At 55.5% G+C, this 13,840-nt stretch overlaps 2 protein-coding genes across 2 annotated transcripts in view; one reads left to right on the top strand and one right to left on the bottom strand.

Annotated features, from left to right (window-relative positions):
- Positions 1 to 4,590, bottom strand: part of LOC112125574 (transmembrane protein 143) — a 5,583-nt gene extending 993 nt beyond the window's left edge. Inside the window, exons 1-7 of the mRNA XM_026662963.2 lie at positions 4,301 to 4,590; positions 3,470 to 3,665; positions 2,924 to 3,031; positions 2,195 to 2,389; positions 1,527 to 1,660; positions 833 to 1,112; positions 122 to 311 (exon numbers count right to left, since the gene is read on the bottom strand). Of these exons, the coding sequence (XP_026518748.1) occupies positions 122 to 311; positions 833 to 1,112; positions 1,527 to 1,660; positions 2,195 to 2,389; positions 2,924 to 3,031; positions 3,470 to 3,665; positions 4,301 to 4,407 (1,210 nt within the window). The 5' untranslated portion in view covers positions 4,408 to 4,590. The remainder of the gene's footprint in view (positions 1 to 121; positions 312 to 832; positions 1,113 to 1,526; positions 1,661 to 2,194; positions 2,390 to 2,923; positions 3,032 to 3,469; positions 3,666 to 4,300) is intronic.
- LOC113409255 (synaptogyrin-4-like) lies at positions 2,983 to 13,433 on the top strand. Its single transcript, XM_026662962.1, has 5 exons — positions 2,983 to 3,093; positions 7,471 to 7,604; positions 10,345 to 10,582; positions 11,588 to 11,724; positions 13,203 to 13,433. Exons 2-5 carry the CDS (start codon positions 7,509 to 7,511, stop codon positions 13,431 to 13,433), a joined length of 702 nt encoding a protein of 233 aa, XP_026518747.1. The 5' UTR covers positions 2,983 to 3,093; positions 7,471 to 7,508.
- The last annotated feature ends 407 nt before the right edge of the window (positions 13,434 to 13,840 follow it).

Genomic DNA, 13,840 nt, shown 5'->3' with positions numbered 1-13,840 from the left:
CCCAACCTGATGGGGAGACACTCCCGCTCAGCCCTGCCCCCTGAGTGAGAGCGCCCCCTGCCGGGGAGACCCCGTGTCTCAGCCCTGCCTCCCGCTGAGAGTGCCCCCTGCTGGTCCCTACCTGCGGGGCCGTGCGGGGGCCGGGCTGGCTGCCGGCCCAGGAAGCTGTGTGCCAGGATCAGCTCCTTGGCGTGCTCCTCCTGCGCCCGCAGCACCAGCGCCCCCAGCAGCTCCGAGTTGTTGGAGGTACTGCGGTAATACAGCATGTGCGCCAGCTCCAGGGAGTGGATGTTCCGCCGCTGCCCGAACACCTGCGTGGGGAGCACGGGGTCAGGACGCCTGGGTCCTATCCCCTGCTCGGGGAGGGAAGTGGGGTCTAGTGGTTACAGCGGGGAGCCCGGACTCCTGGGTTCTATCTCCTAGCTCTGGGAGGAGAGTAGCTGAAGTGCCAAGGCCTGGCAACTCGGTGGCTCCTTTCAGTCGCCGACAGGAGCCTTCAGGCCCGTGTGGTCTCATGGGTAGGGCACTGGAGCCCTGGGTGCTCTTCCCAGCTCTACCCCTGACCTGCTGTGGGACGCCGTCAACTCAATTAGTCAATCCATGCCTCAGTTTCCCCTCTTCCTCTCTGCCTTGTCTATTTAAATTGTGAGCTCTTTGGTGCAGGACCTGTTTCTATGAGAGTACAGAGGACCCAGCCCAACGGGGTCTGCACGACGCCACGGGGGCCCTGATCTCGGGCGGGAGGCGGGGTCTGCACGGAGCCCGGCGCAACGGGGGTCCCCGATCTCCCGCCTAGGGGACTGCGCGGCCCCGACCTCGCCAGGGCACCTACCTTCCAGGCGCGGAAGGTCATGAAGGCGGCGAAGCAGAGCAGCAGGAAACTGGTGCCGATCTTGAGGTCAGACAGCACCACCATGCCGACGTTGACGAAGAGGACCAGCCCGCTCACCACGAGCGTGACATTCAGCAGCGTCTTGTAGAAGATGGACGTGCGGATCCTCACGGCTGGCAGCAGCTGCTCCAGCGCCTCCAAGGGGATGTCCTTGAAGCACTTCAGCACCAGGTGGGCGTTCCTGGGCCGGGCCGCCACCAGCACCCGCTTGAAATAATGCCTGGGGGTGGGCAGCACCATCAGCGGGGTGGGATCTAGGGCCAGGCACTGCGGGTGCAGCCCCCCAAATCATGGCTCGGGCCACGACCGACAGAGGCAGGGAAGGGAGGTCGCAACCCTGGATGAATCCCTGGGGCCAGCACTGATTGCTGGAGGAGAGTGCCCCTACTGAGCCCCCCTCTCCACTCCTGAGGCACTGGGGTCAACCCTGACTGTGAGGGGACAGCACCCCCTACTGAGGCCCTAGCAGAACAGCGCCCCCTAGCACCGCCCTGGGGCTTTGGGGCGAATGCTGACTGCCAGGGGAGAGCACCCCCTATTGAGTCCCCTGCCCCATTCCCTCAGCACAGCGCCCCCAAGCCATTCTGCTCCTAGAGATCCTGGCTGGAGGGGTTAGAAGAGGGGGCGTCCTTGCCTTTCCACGGGGGTCCGTGCCGTGCCGAACAGCCCCTTCCGAGGCCCCAGCGTGGATTTAATCGGGAGGACTCCAACACGCTGGCCGAGGGCCCAGAACCGGATGTACTCGTACTGATCCAGGTTGACTGAAACCTGGGGAACAAAGGGAAACCTACAGCCACAACACACAGCGGGACGGGTTGCTAAGCCTGGGTCCTCCCAACACGACTGGCCCTCGAATGCGGCCGCTTCTGGGGAGGACCACAAGAGCTGGTTATACGGGGACCCCTTGCCGGGCGCTGAGACTGGAGTGGTGCATGGGGGCTGTTTATCCAGCAATCCCTTGCCCAGCGTTGAGACGGAGCCCCTTTCGGGTGGGGCGCAGGGGCTGTTTATACAGGGACCCCTGGCTCGTTGAGATGCAGCTGCCTCTGGGGTGGGGAATAGGGTTTCTTCATTGCACAGCTCAGGGAGAGAAGGGAAATCCTGTATACCTGACAGGATTATAGGCAGGCAGGAGGGTCTATCCTGAAGTGGTAACCAAGGGAGGGGCAGTTGCAGGGGGCAAGAGGCCTGCTGGGTCAGTAGCAGGGCACGGGATCAGGGGCAGAAAGGAATTTGCTTTTCCCATGTGTTATACTGGGGCAGTGCCCGATGGGCCGCTCCCCTCCCCAGAGGTGGCCGCACCTGGACGTCATCCTGAGGGTGATGCACGATGAGGGCGTAGGCCAGGGCATCGTCCGACAGGCTGTTGAAGTTGGCTTGATCCAGCACCGGTTCCAGCTCAGCCAGGACCTGCCGCTCCTTAGCCAGGCGCTCGGTGTCGCTCAGAGCCAACTCTGGCAGGGTGTCCCGGTCGGGGTTAATGGGGTCGTAGAGAGCCTGTGGAGGGGCAGCAGGAAGGTACAGCTGTGTGGGACACCCGGCCCCAAGGATCCCACAGCACCATGTCTGAAAAGGGATCTGTTCACTCCACGCTGAGATGTGGCCAGCCCTGGGGTGGAGCGCTGCAGCTGTTTATACAGGGACTCTCACCCGGTGCTGAGTTGCAGCCGACTCTGGGGTCAGGAGCAGGGGCTGCTTATACAGTGATCCCTGACCCAGTGCTGAGATGCAGCTGCCTCTGGGGTGGGGAGTGGGGTCTGCTTACCCAGCAATCCCTCACCTGGCGCTCAGATGTGACTGCCTCTGAGGTGGAGCAAAGAGACTGTTTATAGAGAAAATCCCCAAATGGGCCCCCCTACTGAGCCCCTGCCCTGCTCCCTGCAGCACAGACCCCTAGGGCTGCCCAGGGGCCAGCGCTGACTGCCAGTGGAGAGCGCCCCCTACCCACCGTGTTTTCTTTCACCGGCTCCCATCTGAGCCCCAGCCCGGCTTAGCTATTCCGAAGGGGACTCCATACAACAGATACCATACCTGCAAGCGCCCCAGGAGGGAATGGTAGCGATGCAGGAGGGAAGAATCCACCCGCGCCACGAAGGCCAGGAAGGAGGCGCGCTCGGCGTCGCTGGAAGAGTGGAACTCCTGGAGGGACAGTTAGCGCCAAGTGTGGATTCACCAGGGGCCGGCATCCCCAGATCTCAGAGGTATATCCTGTGCTGTGTGCGAGAGCCGTCTCCTGTGCTGCTCCGACCGCCTAATTGAGAGGCAGGCACCTCTGGGGTGGAGCGGTATGGCTGTTTATATAGAGACCCCTCGCCTGACACTGAGCTGCGACCGCCTCTGGGGCGGGGCTGTTTATACAGGGACCCCACGCCCGGTGCTGAGATGCGACCACCTCTGGGGTGGGGCTCTTTATACAGCGACCCCTCTGGGGTGAGATCGGCTCTGACTCAGAGGGGATTGCCCTGTACCAAGTCACCCACCCTGCTGCCGCCAGGTGTTTCCCAACAGTCTCCCCTTGGCGTGCTGCCCCAGCCTGGCCCTGCTTCGCTTTGTGGCCCCCGGGGGAGCGCCCTGTACCTTGAGAAGGGTGCTGATCAGCTGCCCCTTGGTGAAGGGGATGAACCGCTCCCTGTACTGCTCAGCCCACCCCTGGGGCTCCACAGGCTTCCACATCCTCCGGTACTTTGCCATCCGGGAGGCGAGGGAGGCCGTGCCACGGCGGGGCGGCCCCGGCACCCCTGTCCCCAGGGCGGCCCAAGCCACACCCAGCATCCTGCAAGAGAGGGAGGCATCAGCCCGACACAACACAGCCGCCATAGCCCTGCAGTGGGCAGCTCCAGCTCTGTGGCCAGCTCAATCCTCAGCCAAACTGCGGGTCTCGGGGCCGGTTTATATAGGGATCCCTTCTGGGCACTTAGATGCGGGCACAGGGGCTGTTTGTACGGGGACCGCCTCACCCGGTCCTGAGATGCGGCCTCTCTGGGGTGGGGCACAGCGGCTGTTTATACAGCAACCCCTTGTTTGGTGGTGAGATGCAGCCTCTCTGGGGTCGGGCATGGGGACTGTTTATTCAGGGATCCCTCGCCCAGGAACCGGGCTGAGACCCAGCCACTCAGTTCACACATGGGCCAGCAAGCAGAGGTCAGATGAGAATGACTTTTAGCACTCAGTTTGGGAGAGAGGGGAACCAACACCCTCTGGAAGAGGCAGGCCCCACGTCCCATTCTCTGCCCCCCGAGCCAGCCAGTCTCCTGTCTTGGGGCCAGATGAGAGCCAGCACTCCCTGGAAAGGCCCTGTGTCCCATTCCCTGCCCCACTGAGCTGGCCAGTCCCCCGCTCTGGGGCCAGAAAGGAGCTGGTGCCCCCTAGAGGGGAAAGGCCCCGTGGCCCCGTTCCCCAACCACCCACCGCCGCCCAGCAGCCATATCCCTGGCCAGTGCGAGCCTGTTTCTCTGTTGCGTCCGTTCCCAGGAGTCAGGTCTTGGGAGACTCTTCAGATTCCTCCATGGCACCATTTAAACCCTCTGCCCCAGCAGAGAAGCGAGTGGGGCTGCAGGAGCTCGGGGGGGGGGACCCCAGGAGAGTTCAAAGGTCGCCAGCCCTGGGGCAGGAGTAGCAAAGTTGGCTTAGCTGCTGTGCAAGGTTCAAAGGTCACCGGCCGTGGGATGGCAGCACCGAGGGCGTCTTGCCGCTGTGCAGGGTTCAAAGGTCGCTGGCCGTGGGTGCAAGGTTCAAAGGTCGCTGGCCGTGGGTGCAAGGTTCAAAGGTCGCTGGCCGTGGGATGGCAGCACCGAGGGCGTCTTGGCCGCTGTGCAGGGTTCAAAGGTCGCATCCGTGCACCCGGCTTGACCGCTGCAGGAAGGTCAGAGGTCACCGGGCCTGCAGGGACCAGTCACAGAGGTCAAAGGTCACCAGGCGCCACCTGCTGCGGGGGGCCACGGGCCCCCCTCCCGCCCAAGCCACGTGCCCCCTCCGCCCAAGGACCGTGACCCAGCCAGGCCCCTGGGGGCTGGGTTAACAACGTGCAGAGCAGGAAGAAATCCCCATGCACCAGCAGCAGCCCCCTAACCTTGGGCAAGGCGGTGTTGACATTGAGTCTGCGCATGCGCACCAGAACCTCCTCGCTCGCTCTGTCCCCTTCCCTCTGCCCCGCCCGTGCCTTTCCACGGTGCGCATGCGTGCCTTCCTTCCTGCCTCCCAGGCTGCGCGTGCGCACCGGCAATCTCGCTCGGCTCTCCCCTCACTCCCTCCCTCCCTCTCCCGGAAAGCCCGCGCGGCTGATTCGAAAACCCGGCTCGCGCTCCGGCTCCTGCCCTGGCTCCGGCCCAACCCACTCCAACGGGCGTTTCCAACCGCCGCCTCAGCGGCAGAGTTCGAAATAGGGGCGTGGCCAGGGTCTAGCCAATCAGGCGTCGAGCCCTTCCTTTCTCTTTCTCTCCCCTTCCCCCTCCCATCGGGGATGCGGGGGGCGGGGACGCGCTTGAAGGGAAAAGGCGGGAAAAGGGGACTGAGGAGAGACTCTGAGTGGGGATAGGGACAGGTGAGCAGGGAGCTGGGTCCCTGAGGTGAGAGTCCCCTGGAACCTGCCATGAGCCCCCCAGTACCGGCCCCCATAGAGAAGTCACAACCGTGGTCATGCCAACCCCCCAGTGTCAGAGAGACATGAGGGGGGCACAGCTAGGGTCATGCCAACCCCCCAGTGTCAGAGAGACATGAGGGGGGCACAGCTAGGGTCATGCCAACCCCCCAGTGTCAGAGAGAGCTGAGGGGGCAACAGCCGAGGTCATGCCAACCCAACCCCCCCATGTCAGAGAGAGCTTAGGGGGGTGTAGTTGGGGTCACGCCAACCCCCCAATGTCAGAGAGAGCTGAGGGGGGCACAGCAAGGGTCATGCCAACCCCGCAGTGTCAGAGAGACATGAGGGGAGCACAGCTGGGGTCACGCCAACCCCCCCAATGTTGGAGAGAGCAGAGGGGGCACAGCCGAAGTCACGCCACCTATGTCAGAGAGAGCTGAGGGGGGCACAGGGTCATGCCAATCCCCCAGTGTGAGAGAACTGAGGGGGGTACAGCCGAAGTCACGCCAACACAACCCCCCTATGTCAGAGAGAGCTGAGGGCGGTACAGCGGGGGTCACGCCAACCCCTCAATGTTAGATAGAGCTGAGGGGGGGCACAGTTGGGGTCCCGCCAACCTCCCAATGTCAGAGAGAGTTGAGGGGGGCACAGTCAGGGTCACGCCAACCCCCCGAATATCAGAGAGAGCTGGGTGGTGATAGGGGGCAAAGCCGGGGTCATGCCAACCCCTCTAACATCAAAGAGAGCAGGGCTTGGAATTGAAAGGGTACATAGGGCATAGCTGGCATCGTGCCAGCACTGCCACTGTCAGAGATTTGGGTTGGGATGTGACGGGTGCTGGGGTGATGGCAACCCCCTCGCATCAGATGGTACACCTGTTTGTGAGGGAAAGCAGGATGTGATGGGGGCACAACTGGGATCACACCAATCCTGCCTCTGCCAGAGACACGCTAACCCCACAGCAGCCAGGGGTGGGTCAGAGAGCAGAGCCAGGGTTACACCAACCCCACCACGATCAGGAAGAGCCTAGAAGTTAGAGGGTCAGAAGCAGGGCTGGGGTCTCACCCCCCTCATAGCAGCAAAGGAGATCAAGGGTGGTAGCAGGCAATGCTGGGATCATGCTAACCCTGGTGCAGTCAGGGACAGGTCAGAGGGCACAACTGGGGTGATGCCATTGCAGTCCCAGTCAGCAATAACAAGGTCATTGGAGTCAAAGGAGAGGTGGGGATCACACCAACCCTGCCTTGTTTAGGTGCAGCAGGGTAGGGGGGGCTCAGATGGCAAAGACAGGGCCATGCCAAGCCTGCAGCTGTCAGGAATGATGGCAAGTGAGAGGCCAGAGGGAAAAGCCAGGATTATTCCCACCAGAGGGTCACGCAAACCCCATCCTCACCGTGGTCAGGGACAGCAGGAATCTGAGGGAGTCAGCGTGGTGTCAGCCCTGCCATGTTCCTGGATACTCACCTGGGAGGAGGTCCCTGGCTGGGGAGGATCAGACAGCAGAACTGGGGTCTTGCCAACCCCAGTTCAGGCAAACTCTGGCATGGTCTGAGATAGTGGGATGGGTCAGCACAGAGCCAGGGTCCATGAGCCCCGCCACAACCAGAGTTACCTGGCTGCCAGGGGTCAAAGGGCAGAATCAGGGTCAAATCCATCCCCTGTGACTCACAGATACCTGGCCGGGGGGGCTTAGAGGGTAAAGTGAATGTCATACTTACTCCACCAAGTACTCTGGAATGCCTCCTGCCAAATCCCCTGCAGCCAGGCAGGGTTAGTCAGAAGTATTAGAGGGATGAGCCGGGCTTACATGAACTCCATGGAGGTAAATTAGGGGCATCCCGCTGAAAATAGGACAGGGGAGCATTATTAGGGTTCAGCCGTTGGCCCTTTTTCCTGTGTGACTGAGGGAACTAAAGATCACCTAGCAATGGGAACAGTAGACACCTCTCCTTGCTGTCTATCACCACTTCTAATCTATTGTCTGTTGCCTTGCATCCTGAAGATCAATCTTCACCCCGAGGCAGGTGAGAAGACAGCAGGATGAGGAGGGTGAGCTTGAGTCCACAGGAGCAATCGGAGAACAATGTGGTCCAGTTCCTGAGGCAACCTCGGACCATTGCTAGGATCCTAGCTGGGGTGAGAGAAACCAAGAGAAAAAGCCCACCTCCAAGCCCCGGGGGTGGAGATTTAGCCTCACAACCAACACTGGCTTAAACCTTGACAAAATATGCCCTAATAATTATGAACATGTATATGATAGTAGCGGTCAAAAGTCCCCAAGGAGGATTTGGTCCCATTGTGCTCAGTGCTGTCCAAACTCAGAGTCCTAGAGAGCTTGCAAACTGAAGTCCTCCATTCCCAGGGCAGATGGATGGACACAACAGACCCCTACCTACATCCCCCTCTCATGGTGTTTCCAATTCTGTATGAAACCGGGGCTTTTGAAAATATAAAACACCCCAAAGTAATAAATGTTTTCAAACCTCAGAGTTCACTCAAGCTTTGGGGAAGACGCCCAATCTCTTCATATTTCAACCAAGCCAGGCCAGCCCATCTGTCTACGTAAAAGGGGTGGTCCCACTGGACTGGATCTCAGGTGTCCTGGGTTCTATTCCCAGATCTGCCACTGGCCTGCTGGGTGACCCTGTCCCCCACTCTGTGCCTCAGTTTCCCCATCTGTGAAATGGAGATAATAATACTGACTTCCTTTGTAAAATGCTTTGATATTGATTGATGAAAAGTACTAGCTAGAAGCTGCTTATCACTTTCTTTCACTGTTCATTGACTAGCAATTGATTCCTCCAGTCACATTAATTTTTGCTTGGTGGCTGGGATGCCAGTATGGTGACAAGTGCTCAGGTCCTGCAATCATTATTATCAGTGTTCATTATATCACAGAGATGCCTCAAGGCCCCAGAACACATTATAAGCTTTTTGGAGTAGGGATTGCTTAAAATAGACAGGCAGGACTACAGCCCCCATTTCATAGAGTGGGACACAGGTATGAGGACACACAGAGCCTAGACTTGAACTCAGATCTATTGAGTCACAGTCTGTTGCCCTACCCCAAGAACATCCTCTCATGAGAGCAAAGCTTATTCTTTTTTGCTACAGCAGAGTGGGAGGCCAGTGTTCAGGCACCCCCAACAACTCCTGAGCTACAAAAAGAAAAGGTGTCCAAGGATTTCTCTGCCCAAGCTGATAATCTTTTATCAGAGCCCAGTGCTGCGAGGCGCTGAGCAACCTCAGCAACTGTTGAAGTAGATTGGAGTCACAGAATCATAGAAATTCAGGTCTGGAAGGGACCTCGAGAGGTCACCTAGTCCAGCCCCCTGCACTGAGGCAGGACCAAGTAAACCTAGACCATCCCTGACAGGTGTTTGTCCAATCTAGATGATTATGATGGACCCTTCTGGCCTTATAGTCTATGAGTCTATAATCTGTTCTTAAAAACCTGTAATGACAGGGATTCCACAGCCTCCTTTGGAAACCAATTCCACAGCTTAACTTCCCTTAGAGTTAGAACATTTTTCCTAATATCTAACCTAAATCTCCCTTGCTGCAGATTAAGCCGATTACTTCTTCCCTACCTTCAGTAGACACGGAGAACAGCTGATCACAGCCCTCTTTATAACAGCCCTTAAGGTATTTACAGGCTGTTCTCAGGTTCCCCCTCAGGCTTCTTTTCTCTAGACTAAACATGCCTAGTTTTGTAACCTTTCCTCCTAGGTCAGGTTTCCTAAATCTTTGATCATTTTTGTTCCTCTTTATTATTTGTATTGTGGTGGTGCCTAAGAGTCCCAGTCACAGAGCAGGACCCCTCTGGCGCTAGGTGCTGTACAAACACAGGACAAACAGACAATGCTTGCTCCAGAGAGTTTGACTGCTCACCACTTCATTTTAGGTTTCAGAGTAGCAGCCGTGTTAGTCTGTATCTGCAAAAAGAACAGGAGTACTTGTGGCATCTTAGAGACTAACAAATTTATTTGAGCATAAGCTTTCGTGGGCTACAGCCTACTTCATCGGATGCATGTAGTGGAAAATACAGTAGGAAGATATATATATACACAGAGAACATGAAACAATGGGTGTTACTATACGCACTATAAGGAGTTAAGGTGAGCTTTTGTCAGCAGGAGAGAAAAAAACTGTTTGTAGTGGTAATGAAAATGGCCCATTTCCAGCAATTTACAAGGAGATATGAGGAACTGTGTGCGTGTGTGTGTGGGGGGAAATAAGCATGGGGAAATAGTTTTACCTTGTGTAATGGCCCATCCACTCCCAGTCTTTCTTCAAGCCTAATTTAATGGAGTCCAATTTGCAAATTAATTCCAATTCAGCAGTCTCTCATTGGAGTCTGTTTTTGAAGTTTTTTTGTTGTAATATTGCGACTTTTAGGTCTGTAATCGAGTGGCCAGGGAGATTGAAGTGTTCTCCAACTGGTTTTTGAATGTTATAATTCTTGACGTCTGATTTGTGTCCATTTATTCTTTTACATAGAGACTGTCCGGTTTGGCCAATGTACATGGCAGAGGGGCATTGCTGGCACATGATGACATATATCACATTGGTAGATGTGCAGGTGAACGAGCCTCTGATAGTGTGGCTGATGTGATTAGGTCCTATGACGGTATCCCCTGAATAGATATGTGGACAGAGTTGGCAACGGGCTATTACAGAATCACACAGTTTGGGATTGGGGACCCATTGTGGTGGGTGCTGAACAAATAGAGACAGTCCCTGCCTCAAAGATCTTACAGTCTAAAAGAGGAGCTGGCAGGACAATCATATTACCCACCAGTCGCCACAGCCCTACACAATCCCAGCAGTGTGTCTGTCTACCTGTGGTTAACTCTTTCCCTTTTTGCCACCCCAGCTCTTCTCGCTTATCATATTTGCCTCCCTGGTGACCGACGGCTACCAGAACTTGACAGCTTCATCCCAGCTGCGCTGCGTGCTGAATGACAATAGGGTGGCCTGCGGCTATGCCATCACAGCCGGGGTCCTGGCCTTCCTGCAATCCTTCCTCTTCCTGGCCTTCGACGCTTATGACAACATCATCATTAGCCACAAGGTCAAATCTGTCATCCTGAGTCTGGACCTGACCTTCTCCAGTAAGTGATTACTCCCCCAAATCCAAACGTCCCTCTATGGGGTTGGTCACCAACAGCTCAGCATAGCACAGCAGCAAGCCCCTCTTCACTCACGCACTTTCAACCTTTTCCACTTTGGCCAGAGCCAAAGGGCTACAAATCTTGGCATTGAGACATCTTTGCTGCTGTCCCACTTCCCAGCTGGACTGGATCAGACCCATTGGTCTGTCTTCATCCTCTGCCAGTACCACATCAGATCAACTGTCTATTAAGCATGGTATCCTCTCTGCAGACATTTTCAATCAGAAAAGCAGCCTGTTTAAGGCAAGTACGCCCGCCACCAGGTCTGAGCAGAGGCGCGGTATCCCTAGCTCACCTGATCAGGCTAACGATCCGTCTAGTCTGCTGCATCTGCCCACAGTCTGCCTGCTGCACTGGATCACACCAATAGTCCCTAGCTAGTGTTTTTCATCAGTAGACCTCAAAGTGCTTCACAAAGGGAGGTAAATATCATCATCTGCATTTTACAGATGGGGAAACTGAGGCAATGAAGTGACTTAACCATGGCTGAGACAGGAATTGAACCCAGGTCTCCTGAATCCCACCTCAGGGGAGTCCAGTGATCCATCTAGCTTGGTATTCTGTCTCCTTCTAATGTCTCAGAGGAAGGCAAAACACCTCTTTAATACACCCACCAATTTTCCAGTGATGTTCATCAGAGATAAAAATGCCCCCCAGCTCCTCAGGCAGCTTATCCCCTGGAGCAGTAGGTGTCATTGAGTTTCCCATTCACTTGGTTGTACAATAACCACCGGAGAGCATTTTATGATATTTTTCAGCTGCTTTATTCTTTGAAATGCAGCCCCATTATCTCAGTCACATGTGGAGGTTTGCCTCAGACAAATGGGAAGGGGAACACTCACCCTGAGCTTTTGCATGGACCTTTGACAGCTCCATTCCCACCTCACCATAACTCCCCAACACACCTGTTTGCATTGCCCATAATCCTGCTCCCTGTCTTTCCAGTCATCTGGTCGTGCATATGGTTCGTTGGCTTCTGTTTCCTGGCCAATCAATGGAACAGGTCTGCTCACCACTACCTGCTGGGAAGCAGCTCAGCCCGCGCCAGCATTGCCTTTGCTTTCTTCTCCATCCCCTGCTGGGTAAGAAATTCTCACTTCTCTTTCTCGACTCCAGTCCTTTCCAGAGCGAATACACCCCGTTGATCCAGCAATCATAGCAGAGCCCCTGTTGCGCTGCCTTGTAAAAGGAATGTTTCACTACTGGGCAGGAAAGAAAGGAGATTTCCCCTCTTAACTGAGACAGAATTGGCCCTTTCTGGGAAATAGCAGTAACTTAAGAATGAAAGTGGTATAGGGGTGCTACTGTGATTCCTGTCTATTTCTTTCTTCCTGCATTAGAGGGCTCCTCCTTCTCATCACTTAACATGGTTGTAGCACTTTACATTTCCAAAGCAATTAACCCTTTTAACACACTCTGGAGGTAAGCAGGTATATGGGGAAACAGAGGCACAGAGCCAGCTGTGGTAAGAAGCCAAGCATGCCTGGCTCCTTTTCTGGCAGCACCCATGTTTACCCCACTAGTCCACACAGGTTCTACCCACAGCTGTGACTTCCCATCCTGATGACAGGAATACTTGGCTTGTTTCATACCAAGACACCACCCCCTTCATATTTTGCCAGTTCACCCTTCTTCACGCCTGCCTTGAGAGGTGCCAAAAAGAAAGCCTGATGCCTTTGTCTTTAAGGGGAGCAGCAGCTGCTGAGCGCCTCTTGGGATCAGGCCCTTAACAGACCACCCGCAAATGGGTGACTCATACTTTCCTCAACGGGCTGCGGACCTAGTTACTTGCTCTCAGGAGGGGCCTTCTCACAAGATCTGTTACGGACCTTCCCTGTCTCTCTCACTCATGCGCAGGCACCAAATGAATTGAATGATTCAAGATTCAGCTAGTATTCCAGATCAGGAAGTGGGGGATTCCAATGCCAGAAGGGGGAGCCCTCATCAGGAAGGGCTGCACTGACCAGTTTACAAACTGAGGGCCAGATCCTTAGCTGGAGTAAATCAGTTGTTACTCCAGTGAAGTCAACAGAGCTATATGGATTTACACTGCCTGGGGAACTATCCCTGGAAGTCATTCTGAGGGCCTGTCTTCACTGCAAAGTTAATCTGAGTGTTACCACTAACTTGAGTCCCATACACACAACAGCCCTGAGTGTGGGGTGGTGTTCCTGGCCCAAGAGGGGGCATAGGCTAAAACTCTAGGAAGCACAGCTCATCAGCTGCTAACATGACCTCTTTCCAGTGTAGAGGCAGGCTAGCTCCGCTCAAGTGCTGCTACCCCACTTTGACCAGAAAGGACAGACAAGTTCTCCTGTAATTCACTGGGAAAGAATAGAGAGCGGCTCAGTTTACTGCAGTGCTCAGAACCGCCAGATGTGCCCCTCGAGGTCCTTGCACCGCACATGCGCCAATGCGGACACAGCTGGTAGTTGAGTTGTAATTTGAGTGTAGCTAACCTGAGTTAACTCTGCAGTGAGGCCATTCCCTAAGCCTAAATGGAGATGTTCGGACTAAGAATGACATGTGTGTGACAGGTCTCCCCATCTCTGCCTTGCAGGTGTACCTGGGCTACCGAGCCCTGAGGGGCCTGTTGTCTGAGCCCCCCATTCCCTACAAAAAGTCCTTGGACGAAGGCGCTGTGGCCCTGACCACGCTCTCTTCTGTCACCACCACCTCCATCTCCAACAGCATGGAGTATCATAGCCCCACCGAAGGCAGAAGAGCCAGCTCCATCCCCTTCCCGCAGACTCCAAGGGGAAACCGGCTCACTTTCCTGAATGACAATTAGAGATCTATTTTTTTCACCCTGCAGTAAATAAAGAGAGGCTTTTGCTTTCTCAACCAGAACCTGAGTGGCTTAATTCAAATCATAAGGCAAGAGGGAAGGAGACTTGAGACACAGAGAAGCAGTGTTGAGATGAAAGCCAACAACCACGGGTGTCAAACTCATTTGATGCAAAGGGACAAATTCTGCGTATAGTTCTGGCCCTAAATACAGGGCTCCATTCCCCCGCCACCCCGCTGATGCCAATTGGAAGTTTGCAAAGATCAAGGATAGAATGTGTCTAAATTAGTTACCGTTCTTTGTCACATTTGGTGACACTAAAGTGAGAAAGATATACCCAACTCCTTAGAGGTCAGTGGCATTTCTGCACTCTTCCTTTCCACCATCCTCCTTTCTCTCCCTCCTCATCT

The sequence above is a fragment of the Terrapene carolina genome, unplaced genomic scaffold, assembly GCF_002925995.2.
Source record: "Terrapene carolina triunguis isolate 2854851 unplaced genomic scaffold, T_m_triunguis-2.0 Scaffold31552, whole genome shotgun sequence".
NCBI lineage: Eukaryota > Metazoa > Chordata > Testudines > Emydidae > Terrapene > Terrapene triunguis.
The sequence above is the reverse complement of the archived record's forward strand: the minus strand, read 5'-3'. Positions and strand labels throughout refer to the sequence as shown.

Bases quoted from the DNA above. Each gene is read 5' to 3' on its own strand.
- LOC113409255 (XM_026662962.1), top strand. From the start codon at position 7,509: ATGAGGAGGGTGAGCTTGAGTCCACAGGAGCAATCGGAGAACAATGTG. The intron at 7,605-10,344 runs GTGAGAGAAACC...TTGCCACCCCAG, and splicing joins TTGCTAGGATCCTAGCTGGG to CTCTTCTCGCTTATCATATT. The intron at 11,725-13,202 runs GTAAGAAATTCT...TCTGCCTTGCAG, and splicing joins TCTTCTCCATCCCCTGCTGG to GTGTACCTGGGCTACCGAGC.